Source organism: Esox lucius, chromosome 2 (genome assembly GCF_011004845.1).
Source record: "Esox lucius isolate fEsoLuc1 chromosome 2, fEsoLuc1.pri, whole genome shotgun sequence".
NCBI classification, from domain to species: Eukaryota; Metazoa; Chordata; class Actinopteri; order Esociformes; family Esocidae; genus Esox; species Esox lucius.
Genome location: NC_047570.1, coordinates 1417073 through 1444457, shown reverse-complemented (window position 1 = coordinate 1444457; position 27385 = coordinate 1417073). Strand labels below are relative to the sequence as shown.

Here is a 27385-nt window from a genome sequence, read left to right as displayed (position 1 = left end):
TGTGCACACCCTCTTATAACTGTTTTAATAGGAGTCATTACACACCTGCCATCATTTCAAGTGACTCTGATTAATTACAAATAGAGTTCAGCTGTTGTTGTAGGATTTTCATGACATTTTCTTAGTTGCATCTCAGAGCAAAAGCCATGGTCTGCAGAGAGCTTCCAAAGCATCAGAGGGATCTCATTGTTGAAAGGTATCAGCCAGGAGAAGGGTACAAAGAATTTCCAAAGCATTTGATATATACGGTGGAACACAGTGAAGACAGTTATCATCAAGTGGAGAAAATATAGCACAATAGAGACATTACCAAGAACTGGACGTCCCTTCAAAATGTATGAAAAGACGAGAAGAAAACTAGTCAGGGAGGCTTCCAAGAGGCCTACAGCAACATTAAAGAAACTGCAGGAATTTCTGGCAAGTACTGGCTGTGTGCTGCATGTGACCACAATCTCCCGTATTCTTCATATGAATGGGGTAGGGTGGCAAGACTAAAGCCTTTTCTTACAAAGAAAAACATCCAAGCCTGGCTGAAGTTTGCAAAAACAAACATCAGGTCCCCCAAAAGCACGTGGGAAAATGTTTTATGGTCTGATGAAACCAAGGTTGAACTTTTTGGCCATAATTCCAAAAGGTATGTTTGGCGCAAAAACAACACTGCACTTTTCCCATTTAACACCTTACCCACAGTGAAGCATGGTGGTGGCAGCATCATGCTTTGGGGCTGTTTTTCTTCAGCTTGAAACCGGGGCCTTAGTCAGGGTGGAGGGAATTATGAACAGTTCCAAATACCAGGCAATTTTGGCACAAAACCTTCAAGCGTCCATTAGAAAGCTGAAGATGAAGTTCACCTTTTCAGCACGACAAAGACCCAAAGCATGGCTTCATCAGAAGAAGATTAACATTTTGGAATGGCCCAGCCAGAGCACAGACCTGAATCCAAATGAACATCTATTGGGTGATCTGAAGAGGGCTGTACACAGGAGATGTCCTCGCAATCTGACAGATTTGGAGCGCTTTTGCAAAGAAGAGTGGGCAAATATTGTCACGTCAAGGTGTGCCATGCTAATAGACTCCTACCGAAAAAGACTGAGTGCTGTAAAATCTAAAGGTGCTTCAACAAAGTATTAGCTTAAGGGTGTGCACACTTATGCAACCAGGTTGAGTTTTTTTTTTTATACTCCACCTCAAAGATTTCAGTTTGTTTTTCAATTGAATTGTTCACGTAATAGTTCATATTAAAGGTGGAAAAAGTTCTGAAAGTACTGAAAAAGTTCTGAAAGCTACCTCAAAGTTAATTAGAATTTTTTTTTTACTATTCAGCATGGCAAAATAGTTGAAAAGAAAAGCTTTGAGTGAGGAAAAGAAGGGTTCAATTATGACTTTACTGGCAGAGGGATACAGTGAGTGTCAGGTTGCTTCCATCCTGAACATTTTAAAGATGGCGGTTCATAAGAACAAGGTCAAGCAACAGACAATAGGGACAGCAAAGCTGACTGGCAGAGGGGGAAAATGATTGTCCACTAACCGAGATGACAGTCAACTCATTTGAATGCCACTCAACAACCGTAGAATGACATCAACTGACCTACAAAAAGAATGGCAAACAGCTGCTGAGGTGAAGTGCACAGCGAGGACGGTTCGAAACAGGCTCATAGGGTTAAGGCTGAATTCATGCACAGCTAGAAAGAAGCCCTTCATCACTGAGAAGCAAAGGAGATCCAGGCTAAATTTTGCAAAACACCACAAGGATTGGACCATACAGGAATGGAGTAAAGTAATCTTCTCTGACGAGTAAATTTTTCAGCTTTGCCCAACACCTGGTCATCCAATGGTTTGACGGAGACCTGGAGAGGCCTGCAAGCTGCAGTCTTGCTCCCACTGTGAAATTTGGCGGAGGATTGGTGATCTGGGTATGCTTCAGAAAGGCTGGATTTGGGCAGATTTGTCTTTGTGAAGGATGCATGAATCAAGCCAAGTACAGGGTTATCCTGGAATAATACCTGTTTCCTTCTGCTCTGAAAATGTTCCCCAACTCTGATAATAGTTTTTTCCAGCAGGAAAAATACTCCATGCCACACAGCCAGGTCAATCAAGGTGTGGATTGAGGACCATCAGATCAAGACCCTGTCATGGCCAGCCCAATCTCCAGACCTGAATCCCATTGAAAACCTCTGATCAGGAGGAAGATGGATGGTCACAATTCATCAAAAAATGCTTGAATTTTTGTACCAGGAGTTGCATAAACTCACCCAACAGCAATGTGACAGACTGGTGGAGAGCATCCCTAGACGCATGAAAGCTGTGATAAAAAAATCTGGGTTATTTCACCAAATATTGTTTTCTGAACACTTCCTAAGTTAAAGCATAAGTATTGGGTTGTTGAAAAATTAATATGAATTCGTTTTCTTTGCATTATTTGAGGTCTGAAAAACAAAGTTATTTTCTACAAATAAATACTCTAAATGACAATATGGAATTTGGGAGTAATGTTGTCAGTAGTTTATAGAATAAAACAAAACTGTTCATTTTCATAAAACACATACCTATGAATCGGAAAACCAGAGAAACCAGAGATAATTTTGCAGTGGTCTCCAAATTTATCCAGAGCTGCATATTGTTGCGAAGTATTATGTGGGGAATTGAGAACGATTTGCCTGTATTTCTCTGCTATGACTAGGGGCTTGTCCACATGATCCAGGCTAGCAGGTAGCCCAGTTGTTGCTGCTAGCTCATCATCCCTTTGTGGCTGTTTCACTCCCAGATGGTAGCTGATTTGAATTGGGTGCAAGCTGGAGTACTAACATATGGTGCTGGTTTTGTCAATAGTCTTGGTCCCTCTTATACTTACTTTCTGATATCAGGAACAGGCTAGGCCACAAGCTAGAGTGGGCTTGACTTGAAGACCAACAAAGTTATCCAATAATGGCCAAACAATGCATCAGTATCTACCAGTCACGTATTACAATTCCATATATGGCCAACTACCCATCAGTATGCAGCAAAACCGGGCCTTTAATAAAAAAAGATGTTTAACTAGTGTTAGCGTGACACTTGGAAAGGGGCCCCAGACTTTCATATAAATATATTGCCAGCTTGTGCCCCTGGGTGACAGGCCTGCTAAGCCTGTGCATTAAAATGGCCCTGAGCAAAAGCTATTTTACTTGGGCTTTGGAGTACAGAATCACTTCTGTTTCTTTTGTTTCTTTTCTGTTAAATCAGTGATGACTCAAGACACAGGTGAGTACAGTTAACTACTGGAAACAGACAAAATAAATGTTTCCTCCCTTTAGCAGGAGTTAAATAGCCCTGTTCCATTAATACCACGCCAGTGTTTATAAGCTTTCTTTGTCATCAGTCATTAGGGCCTTAGTTGCCCATAGTCCCTTGTTCTATGAGTCTGAAAGGGACAGAAAACACTAAAAGGGACCACATGCCGCAGGGGGTGGACTACAAATAGAAAGAGAAGTAGTAGGAAACTGATAGACAGGAGGTGAGGGGCATTCCCTCTTTGTCATCTTCAAAGCTTTCTGGAAAAGCAAGGATGGGGGAGAGATCAAGACTGAATGGAAAAAAATTAAAAAGAGTAGGCAAATTAAGGGGAAATGTGAACAGGCAACGGAGGGGAAGAATGAAGAGAAGAGAGAAGGAGAGGGACAGAGAGAAGGAAAAGAAAGCAGCCATTAATTTTGTGCTGTGCTGTGGGAGGTTTCTGAAGGTTAGTGTGTGTTTGGTGCCAGGCTATCCCGGCTTGACTGATGTCTTTGTGAAGAGGCCAGGAACCATGCGCGCACACACCACTACCACCAGCCCAAACCACACACACACACACATGCTTAACTGAGTTCAAAGACAGAAGAAAATGGGAGGCCTTTTTCACTCTCTGAAATTGACCCGATTTACTGAGATTCATAAGATCTGGTCATTCGTTTTTATTTTAAGTAACTGTTCATTGAAAATGTTCTGTCCATTTAACTCATACTTAAATCATGTTCAGTCATATACTCGTACTTTTGAACAATGCATTATTTGGGGAAAAAACATAACTTTAAAATACCCACCTTTAACATGTTATTTCCTGTAAAGCGTTGATATTGGGGTGGACCGTAGGACCCACTTGTAGACATGAAGTAGGGTAAAATCAGTTTTTAGATTATTTAAATCCCAACGATGCCCCCAACACAAGGAGCAATGGATTCAGAAGGAATGCACGACAATGGAGAGCAGTAATAGTTACCCATTTGGAATGTCGTTTGATGGACTGATGATTTCTTTAAGAATCTTTTTTTTCATTCTTCAAACTTCCTTAAGCCCTGAATTTATTGTGATCCTAGCAACTCCTCTGTACCCACAGTTAATGTTTTTAATGACAAGTATACACCCACACAGACCCTTCTGTTGTTGGGGTATGCCAACACCATTACAGCGCACAATTTTTCACTAATATTACAAGTAATGATACTTATTGTTTAGAGTCAAATATGACACACGCGCACACACAATACATAAGATGTGCATAAGAATGCTCTGTATTTTTTTCTGATATAAGGGCTGATTGGAAATTGGCAATGTGACAACTTGTAAAGGGTGTCTCTTGCTCGCTTATCAGTGGAAAGCATGTCACAACACTTCAGCCCGTAGTCATTGAAGCTGTCAGCCTCTTTCAAAGGGGCTCAAAGCATCTGAAGATGCATTGTCCATATGCAAGTTCACGCGCACACACATAAGTAAATGTTAAAACACTTTCACAGAATGCCTTAAATTAAGGCCAAACATATTTATTGTACTTCTCTAATGAAATAAGACTGTGGCTCCAGCTGAAAACATAAATCTCTCACACATCCACCCACACGACTGAGCATGCTCACATGCACGCACAAACACACATGCCACATGGTGTCTTTGTGTAGAGGTGTATGTGTGCTATTTTATGTAATATCATTACTCACTGAGTGTGCATGTGTGTTTGGTATATTTTGAGGGTATGAATCCACAAGTCTTGACAAGGCATATAGCATACAGCTCATTTCGTTGATGACAGACATGAGTGGTGCTGAGTCTACTATAAGCATATATAAGCATATATAACAGCATCTAAGTAACATGATAATATTGTATTGCAGGACCCCATTTTCTATGTCTATGTATATATATATATATATATATACATAGACATAGAAAATGGGGTCCTGCAATACAATATTATCATGTTACTTAGATGCTGTTACAACATGTATTGCAATTCTTAATATTTTATATATTTTGATTCAGTATTGCAATTTTTCTTTAGTTTCTGCCAAAACCATTTAATGCTAATATAAAACCATCCCAAGTAGCCCACTTACGGTCATCGGCCAAATGTATTCACGAGTTATCAGCCAGATCTAGTATGGAGATTGTTTGCCCATCGAGGAGACGTCGGCACTTGATCGCAATTGCCCTTTAGTTTTTTTTTGAAAGATCCATGTCAAAGCATTGTGCTTCCTGGCCCCTCTACAGCTGACATTCAATAGATCTACAACTGATCAACTAAGGACATTTAATTGACATGTACTTGAGATTGGATGACTAAGAAATAAAGTTAAATAAATACTGTCTCTAAACTATATTCAGTTATAAAGTGATTCAATTGTTACATGGAACTTAAATGTAATGGGCACCTAGTAAATGTTGGAAAACTAGGTTCCACAACATAGTCTATGTGCATTTGTCTATAGGTGAAATAAGGATAGACAGGTTAAAAGATGGAAGTTAATATCAAGTCTATTTGATATCTCATTATCATTAAAAAGGTCATGAATGATCTCACAACATAAGACAATGTTGTTACAGTACATTTTCATTCCCTGTCCGAAGTTATAAATGTGTAAAATAATTATAACTTTATTTGTATAGTGCTACTCTAGCGCAAAGCACAAAGCTTTGGTTCAGGCATGTAAAAAAGGCATTACAATAATCTAGGCAAGAATTGAAATAATGCATAATATTCAAATCTTCTTATTTTTGCAATGTTTCTAAGCTGTTAAAAGCATGACTACACTAGTTTTTTTGTGTGGTGCTCGAAATGTATATCTGGATCTAAGAGCCCAGATTTTTGGAAAAAAGTGCAATTTTTTTTGCCAGAGAACCAGTTGCCAACCTGATCAGATATAGGAGGACCAATTGTTAAAACTTAACTGCAGAAAATTATGGGACATCCGGTTTGTAAAACCCCTTGTGCAATCCTGCAAAACAGCCAACTTCCATCCATCCATCATCTTCCGCTTATCCGGGGCCGGGTCGCGGGGGCAGCAGTCTAAGCAGAGATGCCCAGACTTCCCTCTCCCCAGTCACTTCCTCCAGCTCTTCCGGGGGGACACCGAGGCGTTCCCAGGCCAGCCGGGAGACATAGTCCCTCCAGCGTGTCCTAGGTCTTCCCCGGGGTCTCCTCCCCGTGGGACGGGACCGGAACACCTTCCCAGGAAGGCGTTCCGGAGGCATCCGAAACAGATGCCCAAGCCACCTCAGCTGACCCCTCTCGATGTGGAGGAGCAGCGGCTCTACTCTGAGCTCCTCCCGGGTGACCGAGCCTTTCACCCTGTCTCTAAGGGATCGCCCAGCCACCCTGCGGAGAAAGCTCATTTCGGCCGCCTGTATCCGGGATCTTGTCCTTTCGGTCATGACCCAAAGCTCATGACCATAGGTGAGAGTAGGAATGTAGATTGACCGGTAAATCGAGAGCTTCGCCTTGCGGCTCAGCTCTTTCTTCACCACGACAGACCGATACATCGACCGCATTACTGCAGAAGCTGCACCGATCCGTCTGTCAATATCCTGTTCCATCCTTCCCTCACTCGTGAACAAGACCCGTAGATACTTAACTCCTCCACTTGAGGCAGGCACTCTCCACCAACCTGAAGTGGGCAAGCCACCCTTTTCCCACTGAGGACCATGGCCTCGGATTTGGAGGTACTGATTCTCATCCCCACCGCTTCATACTCTGCTGCAAACCGTCCCAGTGCATGCTGAAGGTCCTGGATTGAAGGGGCCAACACGACAACATCATCCGCAAAAAGCAGAGACGAAATCGTGTGGTCCCCAAACCTGACACCCTCCAGCCCCTGGCTGCGCCTAGAAATTCTGTCCATAAAAATTACAAACAGAACCGGCAACAAAGGGCAGCCCTGCCGGAGTCCAACATGCACTGGGAACAAGTCTGACTTACTGCTGTCAATGCGGACCAAGCTCCTGCTTCGGTCATACAGGGACCTGACAGCCCTTAGCAAAGGACCCAGGACCCCATATTCCCGAAGCACTCTCCACTGGATGCCGCGAGGTACACAGTCGAATGCCTTCTCCAAATCCACAAAACACATGTGGATTGGTTGGGCAAACTCCCATGAACCCTCCAACACCCCGTAGAGGGTATAGAGCTGTTCCAGTGTTCCACGGCCCGGACGAAAACCACAGTGTTCCTCCGGAATGCGAGGTTCTTCTATAGGCTGTATTTTCCTCTCCAGAACCCTGGCATAGACTTTGGCCTGTCGGTACCCGTCAGCTGCCTGTGGAGTCCCACAAGCCAACCAGGCCTGATAGGACTCCTTCTTCAGCTTGACAGCATCCCTTACTTCCGGTGTCCACCACCGGGTTCGGGGATTGCCGCCTCGACAGGCACCGGAGACCTTACGGCCACAGCTCCGAGCGGCCGCTTCGACAATGGCGGTGGAGAACATGGTCCACTCGGACTCAATATCTCCAGCCTCCCTCGGAATCCAGTCGAAGCTCTGCCGGAGGTGGGAGTTAAAGATCTCTCTGACAGGAGACTCGGCCAGACGTTCCCAGCAGACCCTTACAGTACGCTTGGGCCTGCCGAGTCTGTCCAGCTTCCTCCCCCGCCATCGGATCCAACTCACCACCAGGTGGTGATCAGTTGACAGCTCCGCCCCTCTCTTCACCCGAGTGTCCAAGACATATGGCCGCAGATCAGATGAAACAACAACAAAGTCGATCATCGACCTGCGGCCTAGGGTGTCCTGGTGCCACGTGCACTGATGGACACCCTTATGCTTGAACATGGTGTTCGTTATGGACAAATCCAATAACTGAACACTGCTCAGGTTCAGATCAGGGGGGCCGTTCCTCCCAATCATGCCCCTCCAGGTGTCACTGTCGTTGCCCAGGTGGGCGTTGAAGTCCCCCAGTAGAACGATAGAGTCCCCAGTCGGAGCACTTTCCAGCACCCCTCCCAGAGACTCCAAGAAGGTTGGGTACTCTGCACTGCCATTCGGCCCGTAGGCACAAACAACAGTGAGAGACCTATCCCCGACCCGTAGTTGCAGGGAAACAACCCTCTCGTTCACCGGGGTAAACTCCAACACATGGCGGCAGAGCTGGGGAGCTATAAGCAAACCCACACCAGCCCGCCGCCTCTCACCATGGGCAACTCCAGAGTGGTGAAGAGTCCATCATCTCTCAAGGAGTGTGGTTCCAGAGCCCAAGCCGTGCGTAGAGGTGATCCCGACTACCTCTAGTCGGAACCTCTCAACCTCACGCACAATCTCAGGCTCCTTCCCCACCAGCGAGGTGACGTTCCACGTCCCTAGAGCTAGTTTCCGTGTCCAGGGATCGTGTTGTCTAGGCCCCTGTCTTCGACTGCCGCCCGATCCTCTCCGCACCGACCCCTTATGGTCCTTCCTGTGGGTGGTGAGCCCACGGGAAGGCTGCCCCACGTCACTACTTCGGGCTGAGCCAGGCCGGGCCCCATGGGGAAAGGCCCGGCCACAAGGCGCTCGCGTACGAGCCCCAACCCCAGGCCTGGCTCCAGGGTGGGGCCCCGGCTGCGCCATACCGGGGGACGTCACAGCCAGCTTGTTCAAGTTATGTGGTTTGATCGATAAATACATCTGTGTATTATCAGCGTAACAATGAGAAGCAATATTATGCTGATGAATTAACTGACCTAATGGTCACTTTCCATTTTCTTAAGGTTATGTATATCCTCATCAATCCAAGGGTATACTTTAAAAACAGGCCTTGACCTAGATTTAAAAGGAATAACTTCATCAAAAATACTCTGGCATACACTGTTGAATCTATTTATTGATTCAACAGTAGTATTTGTGGCCACTAGGTGTTCACTTTGACTAGTGGAAGTAGCAGAAAACTTTGCTACTGTCTGTGAATTAATGATTTGAGAGCATTTGTAGTGATTAGCATTTTTTGGGAAAGCAGAACATCAAAAACAATACTAAGATGATCAGAACATCCTTTTAAAAATTATTCAGGCTCAGAACAAGTGTAAAAACCAGTTCTAATGTGTGGCCATTACTGTGAGTCTTACTATGCTGTAATATGGGGTCATATTGTTTAGCGAAAACACTAACAAAATACTGATAATATTAATTGCCCATTAATGACATGCTAGCTAACATTTATGTGCCTAATAATCACCAGGAACACAGTTGCAAAACTGTGTTTTACAGATTCATGTTTGTTTGGATTTGAAGTTAACATATTTGTAACATATTCTGTTCAGAGGAAGGGAGATCCGGTTGTTAAATGTTTCTTTTTTTTTTAATGGGCTAATTACTAAATCTGTTTTTGAAATTATTCAGACTGATTCTGAGAAATCTCGCTTAGAAACAGAATATTCTGTATGTGGATGTTCATTTACTATAAACTTTGGAGCGACATATGCTCGGTTTTGGAGCGACATATGCTGCCATCCAGACTTTGTCTTTTTCAGGGAAGGCCTCGCTTATTTCAGCAAGACAATGCCAAACCTTATGCTGCACATATTAAAACAGCATGATTCTGTAGTAAAAGAGTCCAGGTGAAAAACTGGCCTGCCTGCAGTCCAGACCTGTCCCCCATTGAAAATATTAGGCGCATTATGAAACGGAAAATATGACAAAGGAGACCCTGAACTGTTAAGTAGCTTCAATACAATATCAAACAAGAATGGGAAGACATTTCACTTTCAAAACTACAGCAATTGGTCTCCTCAGTTCTCAAATGCTTACAGAGTTTGGCAAGAAGACATGACACAACACAGTGATGAACATGCCCCAGTCCCACCTTTTTTGGAAACGTGTTGCTGCATCAGTGTATTTTTCCAAAAACAATAACTTTTCTCATTTTCAACATTTAAAATGATGTTGTTGTACTATTTTCAGTTAAATATATGGACAAATAGTTTACATATCATTGCAGTCTTTTTTATTTGAATTTTACACAGCCTCCAAGCTTTTTTGGAAATGGGGTTGTATAAAAATACATTTCTGCCACAATACCCACTGCGACAATATGATTTCTGGGTTAAGGGTCTAGGAAAATGCACAAATAGGCATTGTTAGATTCAGGCATAAAGATTAGGTTATGGCGGTTAAGGATAATGTAATGTCTCAGATTCCCACATAATTAGAACAACAGGTGTGTGTGTGTGTGTGTGTGTGTGTGTGAGAGTTGGTAAACACAAAGCAACCTTAAAAATACAGAAATCCACTTATTACCCCAAAATAGTGTCCCCATAATAAATGACATGCTTGATTAGATACAATAGTTACAGAAATATACATAGAGTTACTTATATAGTTCAAGGGGTTTGTTTATTGCTAAAATGTGAACAAACTGTTCATAATGACTGTGTTGATGGAATTGAACAAGGATGAATGGTTTGCTCACAAACTCTGTGCCTATTTCATGCATGCATTGCATTACAATTGTTGATGGGATTTTTTATGATCTCTAAAGCTACCATCATGACACAAGGCTTTATCCAGTGATTGTACCCTGACTTGGATGCAAAGGGAAAAGTTGCAACATTGGGAAGAGACTGCATGCGTAACAAGAAACATACTACTTTAGGCAGAGATTGTTTCTGTACCATCAGGCACTACATGCCCTCCGCTTGTTCTGGTACAGTTTCCTAAGGTGATGCAACACCTCTTCTGATTCTAAAATGTTTGGATCAACAGCTTCTGATACTGAAATGTCTGAAAATTAGTATGCCTAAACACACCAAAAGTTCATTTGACCATGAGTTTCTCTGGCCTCAGTTATCTAAGTTGTAGGGATAAGATCAGAGCTCCTCTGATCATCCACCACCAAAACATTAAAATATCCATAGGGCACGGAAAATCAATAATGATCCAGAATTTCACAGCTATGACATTTTTACTGGAATATGCACCCAGCAAAATATGAACTAGCTAGCTTTGGCTATGAAACAGTGATGCTAGCTATTTAAATAATCATTCTCAATCCCCAATATCATCTCACAAATTAAGCTAAACACTGATAACGTTAGCAATCTCCATTAATGAACTTGATCAATGTCTTAGCAGGAATACAAGTCTTTGCAATAGCATTTAAACATGATCAACTTATGCTACATCTCTGATTCGGTGTTACAACTTTTGTCAGCTGGCCTTCACACGTGCACAATAATGTGTTGAGCAGGGAACTATTCATAGCCATGATGGAACAGAAATACTATGTCTTACATTCATAACTCATCCTATTCCATTAGTCCGGTATACAATTGTTGCAGTTTAATCCAATAGTTTGCACTTCCTTTTCCTAATTTAGGGAACTATAGACAGTGAGTTAGATTAGTTATTTGTTTAGCAATGTTTTTATTTCAATTTGGAAATAACATGCTTGGTTGATATAATTCACCCAAACCCTTTATAACTAATTCTTATATAGGCTTGTCTTATGTGTATACTGTAAGCATTTTCCTAACCTAGTTCTTTCTTCTCCCTGTCTATTTTTAGGTGTGTTTGGCAGTGCGGAATGTTCATGTGGGCGAAATCACTTCACTTGTGCCGTGAGCGCATTTGGAGAGTGTACGTGTATCCCGGCCCAGTGGCAGTGTGACGGCGACAACGATTGTGGAGATCATAGTGATGAAGATGGATGCAGTGAGTAATATCGTAATATGTTTCTTTCATTTGTTTTTGTTATTTTCTTTAATTATATTAAGTGCAGCATCACTCATGAACAGGTTCAATTAAATATTTTTATAAATGTATAAATAAGTGACTCACGCTCTTATGTTGGCACCTGTTGTATCAGTCCTGTAATACCTATACATTTCATTGCAGTTTATTCATTTTGGGATTGCTCCCACTGTCTATGGTTGTAAGCAGCTTCTATAACTACAAACTGATAAACCACAATACACAATACAAATATAACCTTACCATTTGCCTTAATCACAGTTATCCTCAAGCCTAACCTTAAATTCAGAAAAAGCTTTTTGTTTCTGGTTTTGAAGATGTGGTTTTAGGATATTTGTCGCTATAGGAGCCAGTGAGGGCCAGGGGTTATAAGGAATGACTCTGGTCAGAGGAGAAGCGGAAATAGCACGGGCCGATAGGGCTCAGGCAACAGGGCCTACCACATCTACAGTAGGGGCCACGCAAGGGGATCCACATTCCACCACATGAAAACAGTTTTTTAGAATTAGATACCAAAGAACAATTATTATTTAACACTATAGTATGTCAACATTTGTATATATAATATCATAAGTTATACTATTTGATTTCAGTCATTCCTGGCATTGATCTGAGCTTTTGTTACTTAATTGTTTTGTAACTTACAAATCAACATAGAATATACAAACCATCCCCATCAGCATTACCAGTACCATCAAAGTTTCAGCTGCTTGAAACTCAAGAGATATTTACATGCATGCATGGATGAGGCTTAACTATCCAACCTCAACCTGCTTTGTATGGAGCGTGGCCTTGATAAAGCCAAAAGTGGATGGCAGGTTTGCCAACATGAAGCAAAGAAAGATGCCGTTTTAAAACAGGACCTTGATTTGTAAATAGTTTGTTCATCACCTTTTTGGGATTTTACTTAGGTAATGGAATTAATAAATGGATAACATTACATTACAACATGGCTAAATCGGCTGAGCAGAGACAACCTGGTGGGTGAGACCATATTTGAGGTGGGTGAGACCATCATTTTGGTCTTTATTATTAATAGGTCTTTATTAAAAGGAAATAAATCCATATTATCATTACCTATGTTTTGTATTGTGTTTAAACTGTTGCTTATGCTGCACATGTTTTGTAGTGGTAGAACACTTTGTCTAGTTTATTAATGGATCTAAGACTATTTGTATGCTTAATAGGTGTTTTATGCGCTTCCGCCGATAAATGGTTGATGGTATTGCTATCCATGGTTTTGACTACCTGGGGAGTTTTAAGACGCTGTGCTTATATTGATTCCTGTTGTGTTGTCCTTTTTGGAGTGAGCTTACAGTAGGTTCTTAACTATGTTAAACTAGCAACCTCTTTTATATAGTTAGGTCTGGAAATACTTGGACTCTGACACAATTTTCATAATTTTGTCTCTCTACGCCATCGCAATGGATTTGAAATTAAAAAGCAGAGAAGTGCAGACTTTCAGCTTTAAATCTAGGGGTTGAACAAAAATATTGTATGAAACATTTAGGAATTGCAATCATTTTCATTCACAGTCCCCTTATTGCAGGGGCTCAAATGTTATTGGAAAAATGAACAGAATCATAAATAAAATATAAATGTTTAATACTTTGTCGAGAATCCTTTGTAATAAATGACTGCTTGAAGTCTGGAATGCATGGACATCACCAAACTCTGGATTTTCTCCTTTGTGATTTGCCAAGCTTTACTACCTCTGTCTTCAGTTGTTGTTTCTTCATGGGTCTTTCTGCCTTAAGTTTGTCTTCAGCAAGTGAAAAGCATGCTCGATTGGGTTGATCAGGTGGTTGACTCATTGCAGAATATTCCACTTCTTTGTCTTAACTCCTGGGTTGCTTTCGCAGTATGTTTTGGGTCATTGTCCATCTGTAAAGTTAAGCGCTGAACTTGGCTGAATCTGAGCAGACAGTATATCCCAATACACTTCAGATTTAATCTGGCTGCTTCTTCTGTCTTCTGTCACATCATCAGTAAACACTAGTGACCCAGCGCCATTGGAAGCCATGCATGGACAAGTCATCACACTGCCTCCACTGTGTTCTACAGATGATGTGGTATGCTTCGGATCATGAGCCGTTCCAATCCTTTTCCATACTTTTTTCTTCCCGTCATTCTGGTACAGGTTGATCTTAGTTTCATTTGTCCTAAGAATGCTTTTCCAGAACTGGGCTGGCTTTTTTTTAGCAAAGTCTAATCTGGCCTTTCTATTCTTGAGCCTTATGTATGGTTTGCACCTTGTGGTGAACCCTCTGTATTTTCTCTCGTGAAGTCTTCCTTTTGGGGAGTACTTGAAGGTCAAGGACCCCACACTTGTAAGCTTGAGCGGAGCTGGGTGGGGCCCACAAGAGCGCCCCGCCCCTCTGTGCTTGGAGTTAGTTCCGTGCCTGGGTCAGAGTCATAGTCTCTTGCTAGATTTGTTAACCGTTTACAGTTTGGCAAACACATCATATTGAGTCTGCAATCAAAGGTAAGTATTAGGATTTATGGCAAGGGTTTCTACATACCTTCTCAAATCCAGCTGGTCATTTTACCCTGTATTGCAACTCCCCTTTTCACAGTGCATTAGGCCATTCAGCTAATCACTGATGTTATTGGTTCCATATGTATTATTTTGTATTAATGTAGTCCATGTGGACTCAATAAGTGCCTGGTGTGAATGTGACTAGGTCACAAAAATGAGCTCCACCAGGTCAGAAATGGAGAATGTGTATATTCTCTGAAACCGATACTTGTGTTTTGTCCACTGGTGGTCTTGCTATCACTATCAGCAGCTGCTGGTATTTGTGTGTGTGCTTGCATGGGCACAAGTTATGCTGTTCTGGTTGTGACCAAAGATCCTTACAAAGATAGTAAAACGATTACATTTTGACCTTCCTGAGAAATGTTGCTGGTGCTTCTGCTGAAATACTGCAAGTTTTTTAGGGACGCATAGGTAATTAGGTAAAAAGGTACAATAACTAAAGTGCAAGGTCATTTAATGGCCATATATATTTCCAACTGATCAGCAATACAAAGTAACAAACAAACAGACATAAAGGGGAAAAATACTTGGCCGGTGTCGGCTGTCTCCTAAACACAAAACATTATCCCTACTCTAAAATTATTTTATTCAAAAATAATCTTACCTAACATCACTTGACAGAGCCTTACTGACTGCACTTACTAAACTATCTAACCCTTTCTAATACAAAAGAGTGAAACTGCCTCTAAACTGCTAGGCTGTTGTACTGTGGTGAAAGTTTACCACTTAGAAGGTTACTGAGACGACCACTACGAAAATTTTTGCAGAAGAATTTAACCTTTGCGATAATTTATTATCTCAAATCGAACTCCATATTGTTTGTAAATATACCTGATCGTAAGTGAGCATAACATGCAGTTAGCATCTAGTAAAGCTAGCTATCCTTACGTCATGAACCATGCATTATAATTATTGTGGCCAGTCTAAGGCACACCTGTGCAATAATCATGCTGTCTAATCAGCATATTGATATGCCACACCTGTGAGGTGGATGGATCTCGGCAAAGGAGAAGTGATCACGAACACAGATTTAGACAGATTTGTGAACAATATTTGAGAGAAATAGGGCTTTTGTGTACATAGAGAAAGTCTTAAATCTTTGAGTTCAACTCATGATGAATGGGGGCAAAAACAAAAGTGTTGAGTTTATTATTTTATTCAGTGTAGATATGGCATGTATGGCGATAATATACATAACAATGTAAACTAGCAACAATTTGGTAGAATGAGTATTATAGATACATATGAGTGCAATAAGCTTATGAGTGGTGGCATAGCACACTACATCTGTGTAATAAGAATAAAGAAGAAAAAAAAGATATATACAGCTAAATTATTGCAAAAAATAAAGCAATACTATACATAACACTGTACACTGGCAGCATGTTAAGAGTACTGTAAGCTAGCAGCAATATATGGTAGTAGTTTTGAATGTTATAGATATGGCATGTATGGCAATAACGTACGTAACGATGTAAACTAGCAGCAATGGCCGCAATTCAACATGGAGGAATGCCGTTGTAATCCAATAATACAATTTATGTCAGTCAGGTAATAAAGTTACAATACATCACACAGTTACAGACCGGCAGTAATCAATGTTTATAAGTCGTATGTAAAAGTCTACAAACAATACCATAATTATTTAAAACACACTATAGCATGAAACCCCTACTACTTCAAAGTAGCTATCCTTTCCCTTGATGACCCTTTGCACACACTTAGCAGTAGGCATATATGACTTGAATTTATGATATGGTAATTAATTAAATGTTGGTATATTTTAATTACTGTTTGTGAGGATGAGTAGTGTCAAAGACAAAAGTAATGCCTAGTATGTAATTATCTGCAATTTGATCGTCATTGATATACACCAAATGTCTAGTCCAGTTATTTAATTTTTGTTTTAATATCGATTATCAACAATGAAGAGATGGGGGAATGATTGAGTGCTCAGTGACCCGTGTGTTGGTGTAGCCCTATAATTATACATACTTTTCCCAGACCATTTTAAACAGCATAAACAACACTGAGCACATTGTCAGGAAACACCCTTAATTCCTTCTTAAAATCATTATGAAAATCTTTATTACAACTTGGCAAAGTGCTGATGCAACAGATTTGGGTTTTGTTCTCGCCACAATTTTTGTTGATTTTATTTTACATTTATTTATTTTCAAGTTTGCTTTTCCTATTTGAATTATAAAAGGAAACGTTCCTTCTCTCTTACAGCAGTCACTTACCTTGTTAGCAAAACAGCAACCTGGTCTAGGGAAAGGCAATTTTTTGTAGACTTGCTGACAACATTCTTGTGATGTTGGATCGTGCCTGGTTTTGGGCTTCAGTTAATCACGTTTGGGTTTGACCAGGCCAGAAATGTCAGTCTTGAACTTTTGTGGGTAAGTAAATGTAGATCATGTGAACCAGGCCTCCATTACATAGATTGAATTAACTCTAGACAGAGAGGCTTGTAAAGAACAATGCTCCAATTTTATGGTTTATAATCAAGTTCACAAAACAGGGACTCAGAGAAATTTCAGGATGGAGAGGGGAGAATATTAGCCTGGGGAAATTTGAATGACCACATACAGACAGATAACAAATATACACTTACAAATGAACATATACTGCATACAGATAGGAAAACACAGACAGACATGCACACAATCTGATCCTCTGAATTCCAGACCCTAATAAGATGAGGTTGCATAGAATACTCATGTGACTAAAAAGTACCCCAAAATGAACATTTACTCCTTCACACAAATGTAAGGAAAGACTTTCCATGCCATTTTCAGCCCAAAGAGTACTGCAAAATGTATATACATTTTCTCTGGCTCATGATGCTGTTAGTGCACAAACTACATATGTCTGAGTGTATGTGGGTGTGTTCTGGATGCTAATATATCAGTATTTGTGTTTGTTTCTGACTATGGCTATTTGGCATGTTGTAACCTCCCTAATGAACCAAAAAATCCTTTAAGCCTATGGCTGAAGCATAAAATACAGCATCGCAACCTTCGGTTTCATAGCAGGGAAGAGATTCCAGCAAAATACTGCCAGCAATCCTGGTGACTAGTTATCGCTGAGCATTCGTAGGTGGTGATTTGCGTAATAGTGATGTTTATTCACGGGTTTCCCAAGCCTGAATTGCGCAGCTCAGCTTCAAGCTGCACAGATCTCTTGTCAACGCCACATTGTCATTGGAAATTAATTGGGATGGCCCTTCCACAGTGCGTGGCCGCAGTAGGTATTTCATGCCCTTTAGCCTTCTTCAGTGATAGATCTGAAATCCTTCTAAAAATGTGTCCACTCGTACCTTCTTAAAATGCTTTCGAGAAACAAAAAAAGGGGTGAAACATTTATTTAACACGTCAAATTAGTATATTGAACAATCACCACTTGAATACGAACATTGTGATGTAATTCTTTAACATTTACGTATTCTAATGCATGTGTCACAGGTAAATATGCTATTATGTAGGATTGCTGACCAGAAAAAAACCCCAACTACAAAGCCAACTTAGCTGATGGATGTAAAATGAAGTTATCCCCTAACAAACATATGCTTCATCCAAGATGGGGGTTCACTGCCTAGCCCTTTCCTCGCTAACGTACGGTCACTGGTGAACAAAATGGATGAAATAAGACTAAGAATCAACGCACAAAAAGGATTATGGTTTGCAGGGTCATGATTTTTTTTATTTCACAGAAACATGGATAATCAACAGCATACCTGACAATGCAACTGGGCTAGAGGGGGTTGACATCTTCAGGGCTGATCGTACGGCAGAGGACTGCAGAAAGACCAGAAGAGGTGGTCTGTGCACTTATGTAAACAATGCATGGTGTACAGACACTTATATAACTGGGAGTCACTACTCACCCAATCAGGAGTACCTGATGATTAGATGCAGGCCTTTTTACTTGCCTCGGGTATTTGATGTAAGACCTAATTGGTCTACTTGAGGTTACTTACCTATTTTAGATTGCCTCTTCTGATTTTGGTCTCGTACATTAACCGGATGAAGGTCCTCGGAACGAAACGTTCTTGATAAAAATACTTTTCTGATATTGCAAGTGACGTGGACGGTGTGCAGGAGCCTTGTTCAACTAAAATGCTTTATAATTCCAGTAACTGATATTTGCTATATCATTTTAACAGTTTAGCTTTCTTATTAAATTAATTTACACTGTAGGTTTCTAAAACATTGCTCTAAAAAAGCAATTTCCCTTGTCAATCTTTTTCTGGCATTAGATATTCAACTAAAACCTATTAGATAAAAATCTGAACTTGAAATCTACTTATTTCATCAACACTGTGCACAATTATTAGGCGAATCGTATTACACAAGATTCATTTTATTGTTGAACAAACACAATGCTCTCAGTCAATCCAAAATATAATTGAACTTCAAACCTGAATCTTTAACAAAAGAAACATTTGTTTTGATCTTTCTCAGGGGAGTACATAAGTGTGCACAATTATTAGGCAACAATTAGTGTGAAAAGTTATTAGGCAACTAAATTACAAAAATAATTTCTCCAACTCACTTGTTGATTCAAGTGCAACAAATAAGTAACACAAAATGAAACTTAAATAACATTTCTGGCCTTTCAAAAATATTCAGTGACCGATATAGCCACCCTTCTTTTCAATAACTGCCATGAGACTTCCATCCATGCAGTCTGTCAGTTTCTTGATCTGTTCACGATGAACTTTCGATAAAGCAGCAACCACAGCCTCCCAAATGCTGTTCAAAGAGGTGTATTGTCTTCCCTGACTGTAAATCTCACATTTGAGAAGGGTCCACACGTTCTCAATAGGATTTAAGTCGGGTAAGGTAGGGGGCCAGTTCATTATTCAGGCATCTTTGATTTTTGCTAGCGTAAAGAAAAGCTGCACTTTTCAGGTGGCCTGTATTGTTTCAGGTGGACTAGGCCTTGTCAGATCCTGGCTGGGGGCCCCTAGGCCCCTGGGGATCACAGCCAGGGGCTGATCGCAGAGGTGCCTCTAGGCATCTCTGCGCAACAGTTTTTTGTATTCCCCAATTAGAGGCAGCTGCACATTGTTGTCTCTAATTGGGGACCCTATTTACGTTGCTCTTGTTTTGTTTTTGTTGTGGATCATTGTTTTTGCCAGTAGTGTGTTGTGCCTCAGTTTGCGGTTTCTCTCCCCTTTTGTTGTTTTTGTTCATGTGAAGAAGTAAATCAGCTGTTTTGTATAGTGGTTGAAAGAATCGTGGACCCGGTTGACAATGGAGAGAGTAATTCAATTATTTAGTGCAGCATTTGATTGTCAATTAGCTCATGATGTAACAGGCTCTTCTCTTCTCACTGTAATGTTGGTTACAAGCTGATATATACATTGAATGGCGTGTTTACCTAGCAAAGATCAGGTTTCCAAGACAGTAACCCCCATGTCAAATGGTCAATGTAAACATTCCTGTGGTTATCAGAGCGCAACCTACAGAGAGATAATCTAAACAGTTTCTGTTGTTCTCATTATCTATGCACATTCACTTCCAATTAAATGTACATTCATCTCAGATTCAACACTCCCCCATATCAAACATTGAAAGAAACATTACGTGTTTGATAAAACATTACAAGTACATTTCAATTTCAAGTGAAAGAAAAGGCCTATACACGTATGTTACAAATGACTGAGACAAAAAAGGTGACCAATGAGGTATTATTGTTCCTCAAATAAAAATTATTGTAGACAAGACACAATGACTATTTGACATCAACAGGTTACTTATCAGTGTTAACGGTGTTCAGCAGAAAATCAGACTCAACATGACATCATGATTAAAACATTTCCCCCAAAGTCTGTTGAACAATAAAAATAAAAAACGTGTCCGTATCATGATCCATGCTACGACATCATGCAAAAGACATGTTTATCCTGTTGTTCCTGTGAAAAAGTCTACCTTTAATAGGGGACAATTCACTATCCAAACATACCATGATAGCCGTCATAATGTAGATCATTAAGCATCCTCACAAATAAGTCGAAGTCCAATACTGGGATTGTCATCGTACAGAGTTTCCCACCTGTCTGGCGGGAAACAAACCTTCATACATATGAAATCACCACATTCATTTAGGAAAGTCTTAGATTGTAAGGAAAGATGTTAGTTTCCAATAGTTCTTGTCTTCAATTTTCTTTGTCTTGTATCTGTAATGTGAAGTTCTAATATCAGTTATTGCAGTCAGTGTGATGTGGACCCAGCAAATTGCCTGGTTGTCCTAACAAGTCGGTGTAGGTGTGTAGTGGAATAGTGAGTTTCCAACAATTCACTAATTCAAGATTAACACCACAACAGTGTTTTCTGCTGTGTTGGAACCATTTGATCTTTCCAGTCAACTCTGACCTGTAGTATGTGGAGCCCTTCAGGACTCTCCTCTCATCTTGCTGTCGATGATTCATCTAGAAATGGAGTGTGAAGCCAAGTGATCTGACCCTGGCATCGTTCTGCCATGTGAGTGGTCAGGTAGATTTGAAACAGATTTGACCAGTGTGTTTGTAGAAATCCTTCTTGAACATGTTGCTGGTACTCATACACTCAGTTGTCTGTATCCAGTCGGTAAGGTCATGTATCATCAGAGAAAGGGTTGTGATGTCCCAATCTATTGAAAGTATAACTGCAAAACAATGATTAGTATGCTTCAACAGTCCATCCATACTTTCATACACTGGGTATTGTTCCATGAACTCCCAACAATGAAGACAATAGATCAGTCCTGAAAATGTGTGGATCTCAGAAGTTCCATCATCAGAGTGAAGAATAAACCCTGTTCAGACAAGTTTCTGTTATAGTCTGTCAAAGTTCCTTTTCCATCCAGAACTGGCTTGGTTTTTGTTTGACTCCTTGTGCTATATTAATGCCTGATAGCAGCTAGCAGTGGAATAAGTTTGTCAGACTTCACTTTGCTTGGCCAAATCAGAAATTGTTAGATTTATTCTATTAAACCTTTAAAATGTTAGACATTACACCAAACAAAACAATTTCCCAATAAACCAATGAAAAACATCCTGTAAATGTAAAATGTAAAACATAACAGATGCCAATGCTCTAACAGATGCCAATGCAAACAAATCAAATTGGTATAAATCAAAATTGGTATAAATACCAATTTGATTTGTCTTGAGCCTTAAGCTCAGCAATTTCCAATCATAATCAATTATATCATACATCCCCCCTGTCTTCACTTCATTAAGTCAATGGAAAGTGACACCATGAGTGAATGCAGAACAATGACAAATACGGCCACAGGAGGCGCCAACCTGAACCCGCACTGGCCATCTATACAGGACTGACAGGAAAAACAGAACTGGTAGTAGGGATGGATCTATAATCCTGTCCTGTATATTCATCAAAACAAAGTGAACATGTTAAAAAACACGAACATTCACTAACACATCGCTTGTGCGAAGGAATTATGAACCATATAACCTATTTACAAATTTGTCTAACATAGCTAAACAGCTCTCATATTTGACTTTACCACAGTACCATCACACAGGTCTGCGAAATTGGCTGTCATGCATTTATCATATCCTGTAGTTTCTTGGCACATGCGTGACTAAAAAAAATTTGCCCCCTAGGGGATAAGCTGAACAACTAAATTATAGGAGTGAAAAACTCCAGCCCATGTGCAGTGGTTTACCTGTTGCAACCACCAGGGCGATTGTATTAGCATAGCTACAGCACACAAATTTAGCATTTTTACAGGACAAAGGCCAAACTACCTCATGGCATACAAACTGTGTCTTGATTTACCTCCTACATTTTAGGGAATTCACAAATTTAAATTCATTTTTATTCTAAATAGTGGCAGTCAGCCAAACCCTAAATCTCAACTTCTATGCATTTTCTTTGACCACGTCTGTGGTTCTATTGATTGTTCTATCAGCAAAAATGGGGAATGACTTTAGGTCTCTACCCTCACTTCAGTTGGTTTCAAAACCATACATTTTAACATTAAAGCTATTGAGAGGAAAATATATTTAGCTTTCACTTAATGTTTGATTATCCCAAAACTGAATATGCTTGTGTTGGTAAGATTACCACAGATGAGACCCGTCTGAACACTAATTTAACCCTTTAACCTAATTTAACCCTTAGTAATAGGCCACTCTGATGTAATGGGAAAGGTTGGTAGAGGCCATCCCAGTGGGTCTGCCCCCCTTCCTTAAGCCCTAAGCTCCACCCACATATGGTGAGCCATTAAAAAGGCCAAATGTTAGTTTAAAGTATATGAAATGTATATTCCCACACATTAAAAAGTCTGACATGATCCTCAGACTATCCTTTCAATTTAGCCAACATTGTTCGTTAACTGAAGATTTAGATTTAGTGTCCAACCCATCTAATATTTTGGCTCTTTGTAAAAATGTGCTTTTCATTATCTACGCAGCAACTCAATATTAGGGTGGAAATTAAGAGAACTCTTAAGAATGGCGATGTAGACGGAAAACAGATGTATGATGTCACCAAAATCAAGGTACAGTAAGTAATCCAAAGGACACTCTGTAGGCCTTAAACACTTATATCAATACCCTATTTTTTCATTGGTCAATTTATCATTTTAGAATTTAAACTCCATTAACAGGCGTTAGTTTTAAAACAAGTATCCCAGTTATCGTTGGTAAATACAAATAAAAGAGACTATATTATTTAACCAAACTCAATTATTTAACCAAAACTCACCATTTAAAATGCATCTGATTTTATTGTGGGGAGTAAACTCGCTTTAGCTGTTTTACCCTCTTTTTTAGGCTATGACTATATTGGATTCAAATTCAGTCCTCATGGGACAGAGCGTGTCTACTTAAAGTTAAAGAATATCACCCTGTGGATTCTTCATTCTACCACTTTTTCATGACAATGGGTCCCACATTGTCGTGAGACCCACCTTGAGGTCTTATGGTTTTAAACATTATCATCTACGCAATAAATACATTTGACTCAAAATTACATAGTGAACATGACAAAGCACAACAAAACAGGCTATTTCTTGAATACCTATTAAAACATGTTCAAGCATGACAGAAAACTGGCTATTTCAAATGCCTATTAAAACATGCTATATACCATCCAAGTGCTTTTCAAACCACATGTAATATTCAATTAAATAACCTTGGCTGTTCTAGAGGTAGGTTATCAGGTTTCCTTGATAAGTTCCAGCTTCATTTAATGGTTAGGTACGATACATTTTAGGAAATAAACATTTAAGAACTCAGAATCAATTATTATGAAAGCTCAGTTCCTAGTATTGTCCATGATTCCAGGATTCCATAAGAGGGACTCCTTCTTGAGACTACCGTCGGTCGGCCAATTGGTCAAACAGAATGAATCTTCGTCCATTTTGCTTGTCTCCTTTCCCTCCTTACGACTGTTGTCCTTTCTCAGCCATCTTAGCTTTCCTTTGTCTTTTCTCTTCGTATGTACCACACTCTCCATCTGTCCATATACAACTTCCTCTGAATCCATCTTGTTTAGTCGGAAAACTTTATTTTTCTTTGTGTCCATTTCGATTCCAGGCATTGTTGTTTTTGATCCTTTTCGTTCTTGATGGTGTCCTATTCGCGCCATGATATTTAAATATGAATCACTGTTCAGTTGTTTTCAGCAACTAGTAACCAGGAAAAACAATTTGCGATTGAAAAACGAGCTCCTTAGCTCACCAATTGAAGTTCGGTAGAATCGTTAAAGCTTGTCCATCCGGGTCACGGCACCATGGTGTTGGAAGTCAGCCGTTTCGTATAGTGGTTGAAATAATGATTTGCATACCCGATTGTCAATGGAGAGAGTAATTCAATTATTTATTGCAGCAGTTGATAGTCTATTAGCTCATGATGTAACAGGCTCAATCTCTTCCCTTCTCACTGTAATGTTGGTTACAAGCTGATATATACATTGAAGGGCGTGTTTACCTAGCAAAGAGCAGGTTTCCAAGACCGTAACCACCATGCCAAATGGTCAATGTAAACATTCCTGTAGTTATCAGAGCGCAACCTACAGAAAGATAATCTAAACAGAGATATTTCTGTTTTTCTCATGATCTAGGCACATTTCACAATGAAATGTACATTCATCTCAGATTCCACATAATAAATAGATGTTTCTTGACATTTGCTCTGCTCCACGTGTCCTGCCTACTGAGCCTTTCTGAACCATTGAGGCTTGTTTTGAAAAAACGCTTAATCGCTTGAAGCTTTTTAACACACTGCACAGCAGGGACGTCTGCTGGACAAAATGTTATATGACATGTTTGATTTAGACACATTGTATTAAGCCTGGAGCGGTGTATTCAAAGTAATGGTAAGGATGAATGAATAATGAAGACCATTGAAAAGGGTAACCTCAATGAAACAGGAATTTGTGGAGGGAGAAAGGATGACATTTTGCATTCAACAAAAGTGTATTACCCACAACAGTAAGAATCATATCCGTGACCATGTGAACAGCAGTCTGGAGTAATATGGTTGCACTACATTATTAGATGCTTTACTTTGGTATTTGTTCATCTGTGAACTGTGGGGTGTTGTGTTCTGGTTTGAAAAGAACTTGGTCGGACTTTGGACATCATCGATCACATTATACTAAAATATCTTTGTTTTATTCACATTCATATAATTTTAATAATGATTGAGCTAGTTTACAAATTAGGGTATACCCATGTCTCCAGGCACCACACCACTGTCTTTGCCTGTGTGTAAGTTCTCCTTCTCCACTATAAATCCTTGTTGTTATATGGAATGCATTTTCTGAATTTTCCCAGTCTCCTCCTGTTTTGAACTTCGGCGGTCATGAGGTCCTGGCCCACATCTGCGGAGTACCTGGCTTGGGGCACCCGTTGCTGTCCCTGTCCAGAGTCCTCCTGGTTGTGTTACAGATCGAGACGATGCCTGACGATTTCTGCTGCCAGTGTGCTGACACCTCCCCGTCCCCCGAATTGTCCCTGTCCTTGTCCATCTGGTCATGCTTCCGACTTGGACTAAGTTTAAATAGACTCTAGACTCAGCCCACAGGCATTTATTAATTATTACAATTGTAATCGTAATATGTTCACCCGGCACAGCCAAAAGAGGGCTGGTCACCCCTCTGAGCCTGGGTCCTCTCTAGGTTTCTTCCTAAATGTTGGCATTCTTAGGGAGTTTTTCCTAGCCACTGAAATTCAACAATACTGTTGTTTGCTCCTTGGGATTTAAGACCGGGTGTTTTGTAAAAGCACTTTGTGACAACTGCTGATGTTAAAAGGGTTTCATAAATACATTTGATTGATTGATTCAGTGCAAATATTGGGTTGGTGTGCTTTCAGAAGTCTTTTGATCACATCTGAAACCGCATCTTGAAAAAAAACTACTAACTTTCCGACTATGGTAGTTAAATAAGACTATTGTCACAAAGATATTTTCTTTCACTTAACCAATTTTTGGAAATAGCATGAACATGGTGTGTGTTTGTGAGTGTGACTGACAGAGACTCAAGTGCCACAATCATGTCTGCTGTGCTTTAGGGGAATTTGTCATGGCAACACTAAGGTTTTTTCTGTTTGATACTGTAACAGGAGACAGAATATCTAGTTATTGCCATCACAAATCTCAAACAAAAAACTGACTTTAGATAAAGGTGTGAAGGTCATAGTGTGAACTTACTGTCTTTTATAGAGATGGTTATTTAATTGAAGTCTGAGTTAGCATTCCTGACAAGATATCTTTTTACATAGTGCACTACATTTTTGCCATGATTCACACAAAGTATTTTGCCTTTTGACTCTTTTTCTCACATAATGTATTGAGTATTTGAACTGAATCCATTTTTTTTCTCTGCTTTGTTAAAATGACTGGCTAAATAGATTGAACAATTTCCTCTTTATCGATTGGGCTAATCCCAGTTTCAGAGCATTTCAAAGATAGGCAGACAGTCATGAGTATCCACACGTCTTAATTATAGCTGTGTTTCATTCATATCAAGTTATTGAGCATATTTCATCAATAGTACCTTTTGTCTGTTTATAGCAGTAAGACTGAAGAGGCCAAGAAAACCTTTTGACAGGCTACCACAGCTGCCTCTGTTTCCAAGGCAAACTGTATTTACTGTGTGCCACGCCTCTCTGCTGATGGTATGAAATATGTGCTGGATCGTAGCCTTGCCAAGAATCAGATAAGCCATCTCTGTTGGTATAGGCTTTGAAAGAAAAAAAAACCAAACACAAAGAAAGCAAGATATGGGGGTTGATGTTAAAAAGGTGTGTGTATACATGTATTACTATTCTTGTGAGAACTATAAGACCTCATAAGTACAGTAACTTGTGGCAGATCTAAAAAGTGAGGACATTTTGTTGGTCCTCACTTACAAAAGGCTTTTTCATGCTTTGGGTTATGGTTAGACTTAGAATTAACTTTAAAGCCAGGATTTGGGGATACGGGTTAGTTTTAGGGTAAGGAGATTTGGGTTTAGATATAAGGTTATGATTAAGGTGTGGGTTTATGGTTAGGTTCTGTTATATGGTTTGGGACTAGGGTAAATAACATTTTAATGGGAATACACTTTGGTCCTCAAAGCTATGGTGAAACAAGTGTGTTTTATGGGAGAGATATTATCTGTCATAAAAAGGGAGAGTTACCCATTAACAGAGCATGGATTTGTGCCTCTTGAGTGTTTAGTGTACAGAGTAAGAAGCTGTTATTGTTGAGAGTTGGAGGGGGAAGTTGTGAGAAAGAAACCAAGAGGGGTAGTTGGAGAGAGCTAGCAATACAAAAACGTCAAGCAAAGGACCTGTATAAAATAAAATCATGTAGGAGCACACAAAGAAATTTTGGAACACAGTGAAAAATGTTCACATAACACAGTTTATTAGCAAACAATTTATTACATACGAATGTATT

The 27385-nt window shown here is 40.0% G+C and overlaps 1 protein-coding gene across 7 annotated transcripts in view; it reads left to right on the top strand.

Annotated features, from left to right (window-relative positions):
- The window catches only part of lrp4 (low density lipoprotein receptor-related protein 4), a 268114-nt gene that overhangs the window by 75696 nt on the left and 165033 nt on the right, over window positions 1–27385 (top strand). For all 7 annotated transcript variants that reach the window (XM_013132296.4, XM_020044527.3, XM_020044528.3 and 4 more), the window contains exon 2: window positions 11757–11903. In XM_013132296.4, the coding sequence (XP_012987750.2) occupies window positions 11757–11903 (147 nt within the window). The remainder of the gene's footprint in view (window positions 1–11756; window positions 11904–27385) is intronic.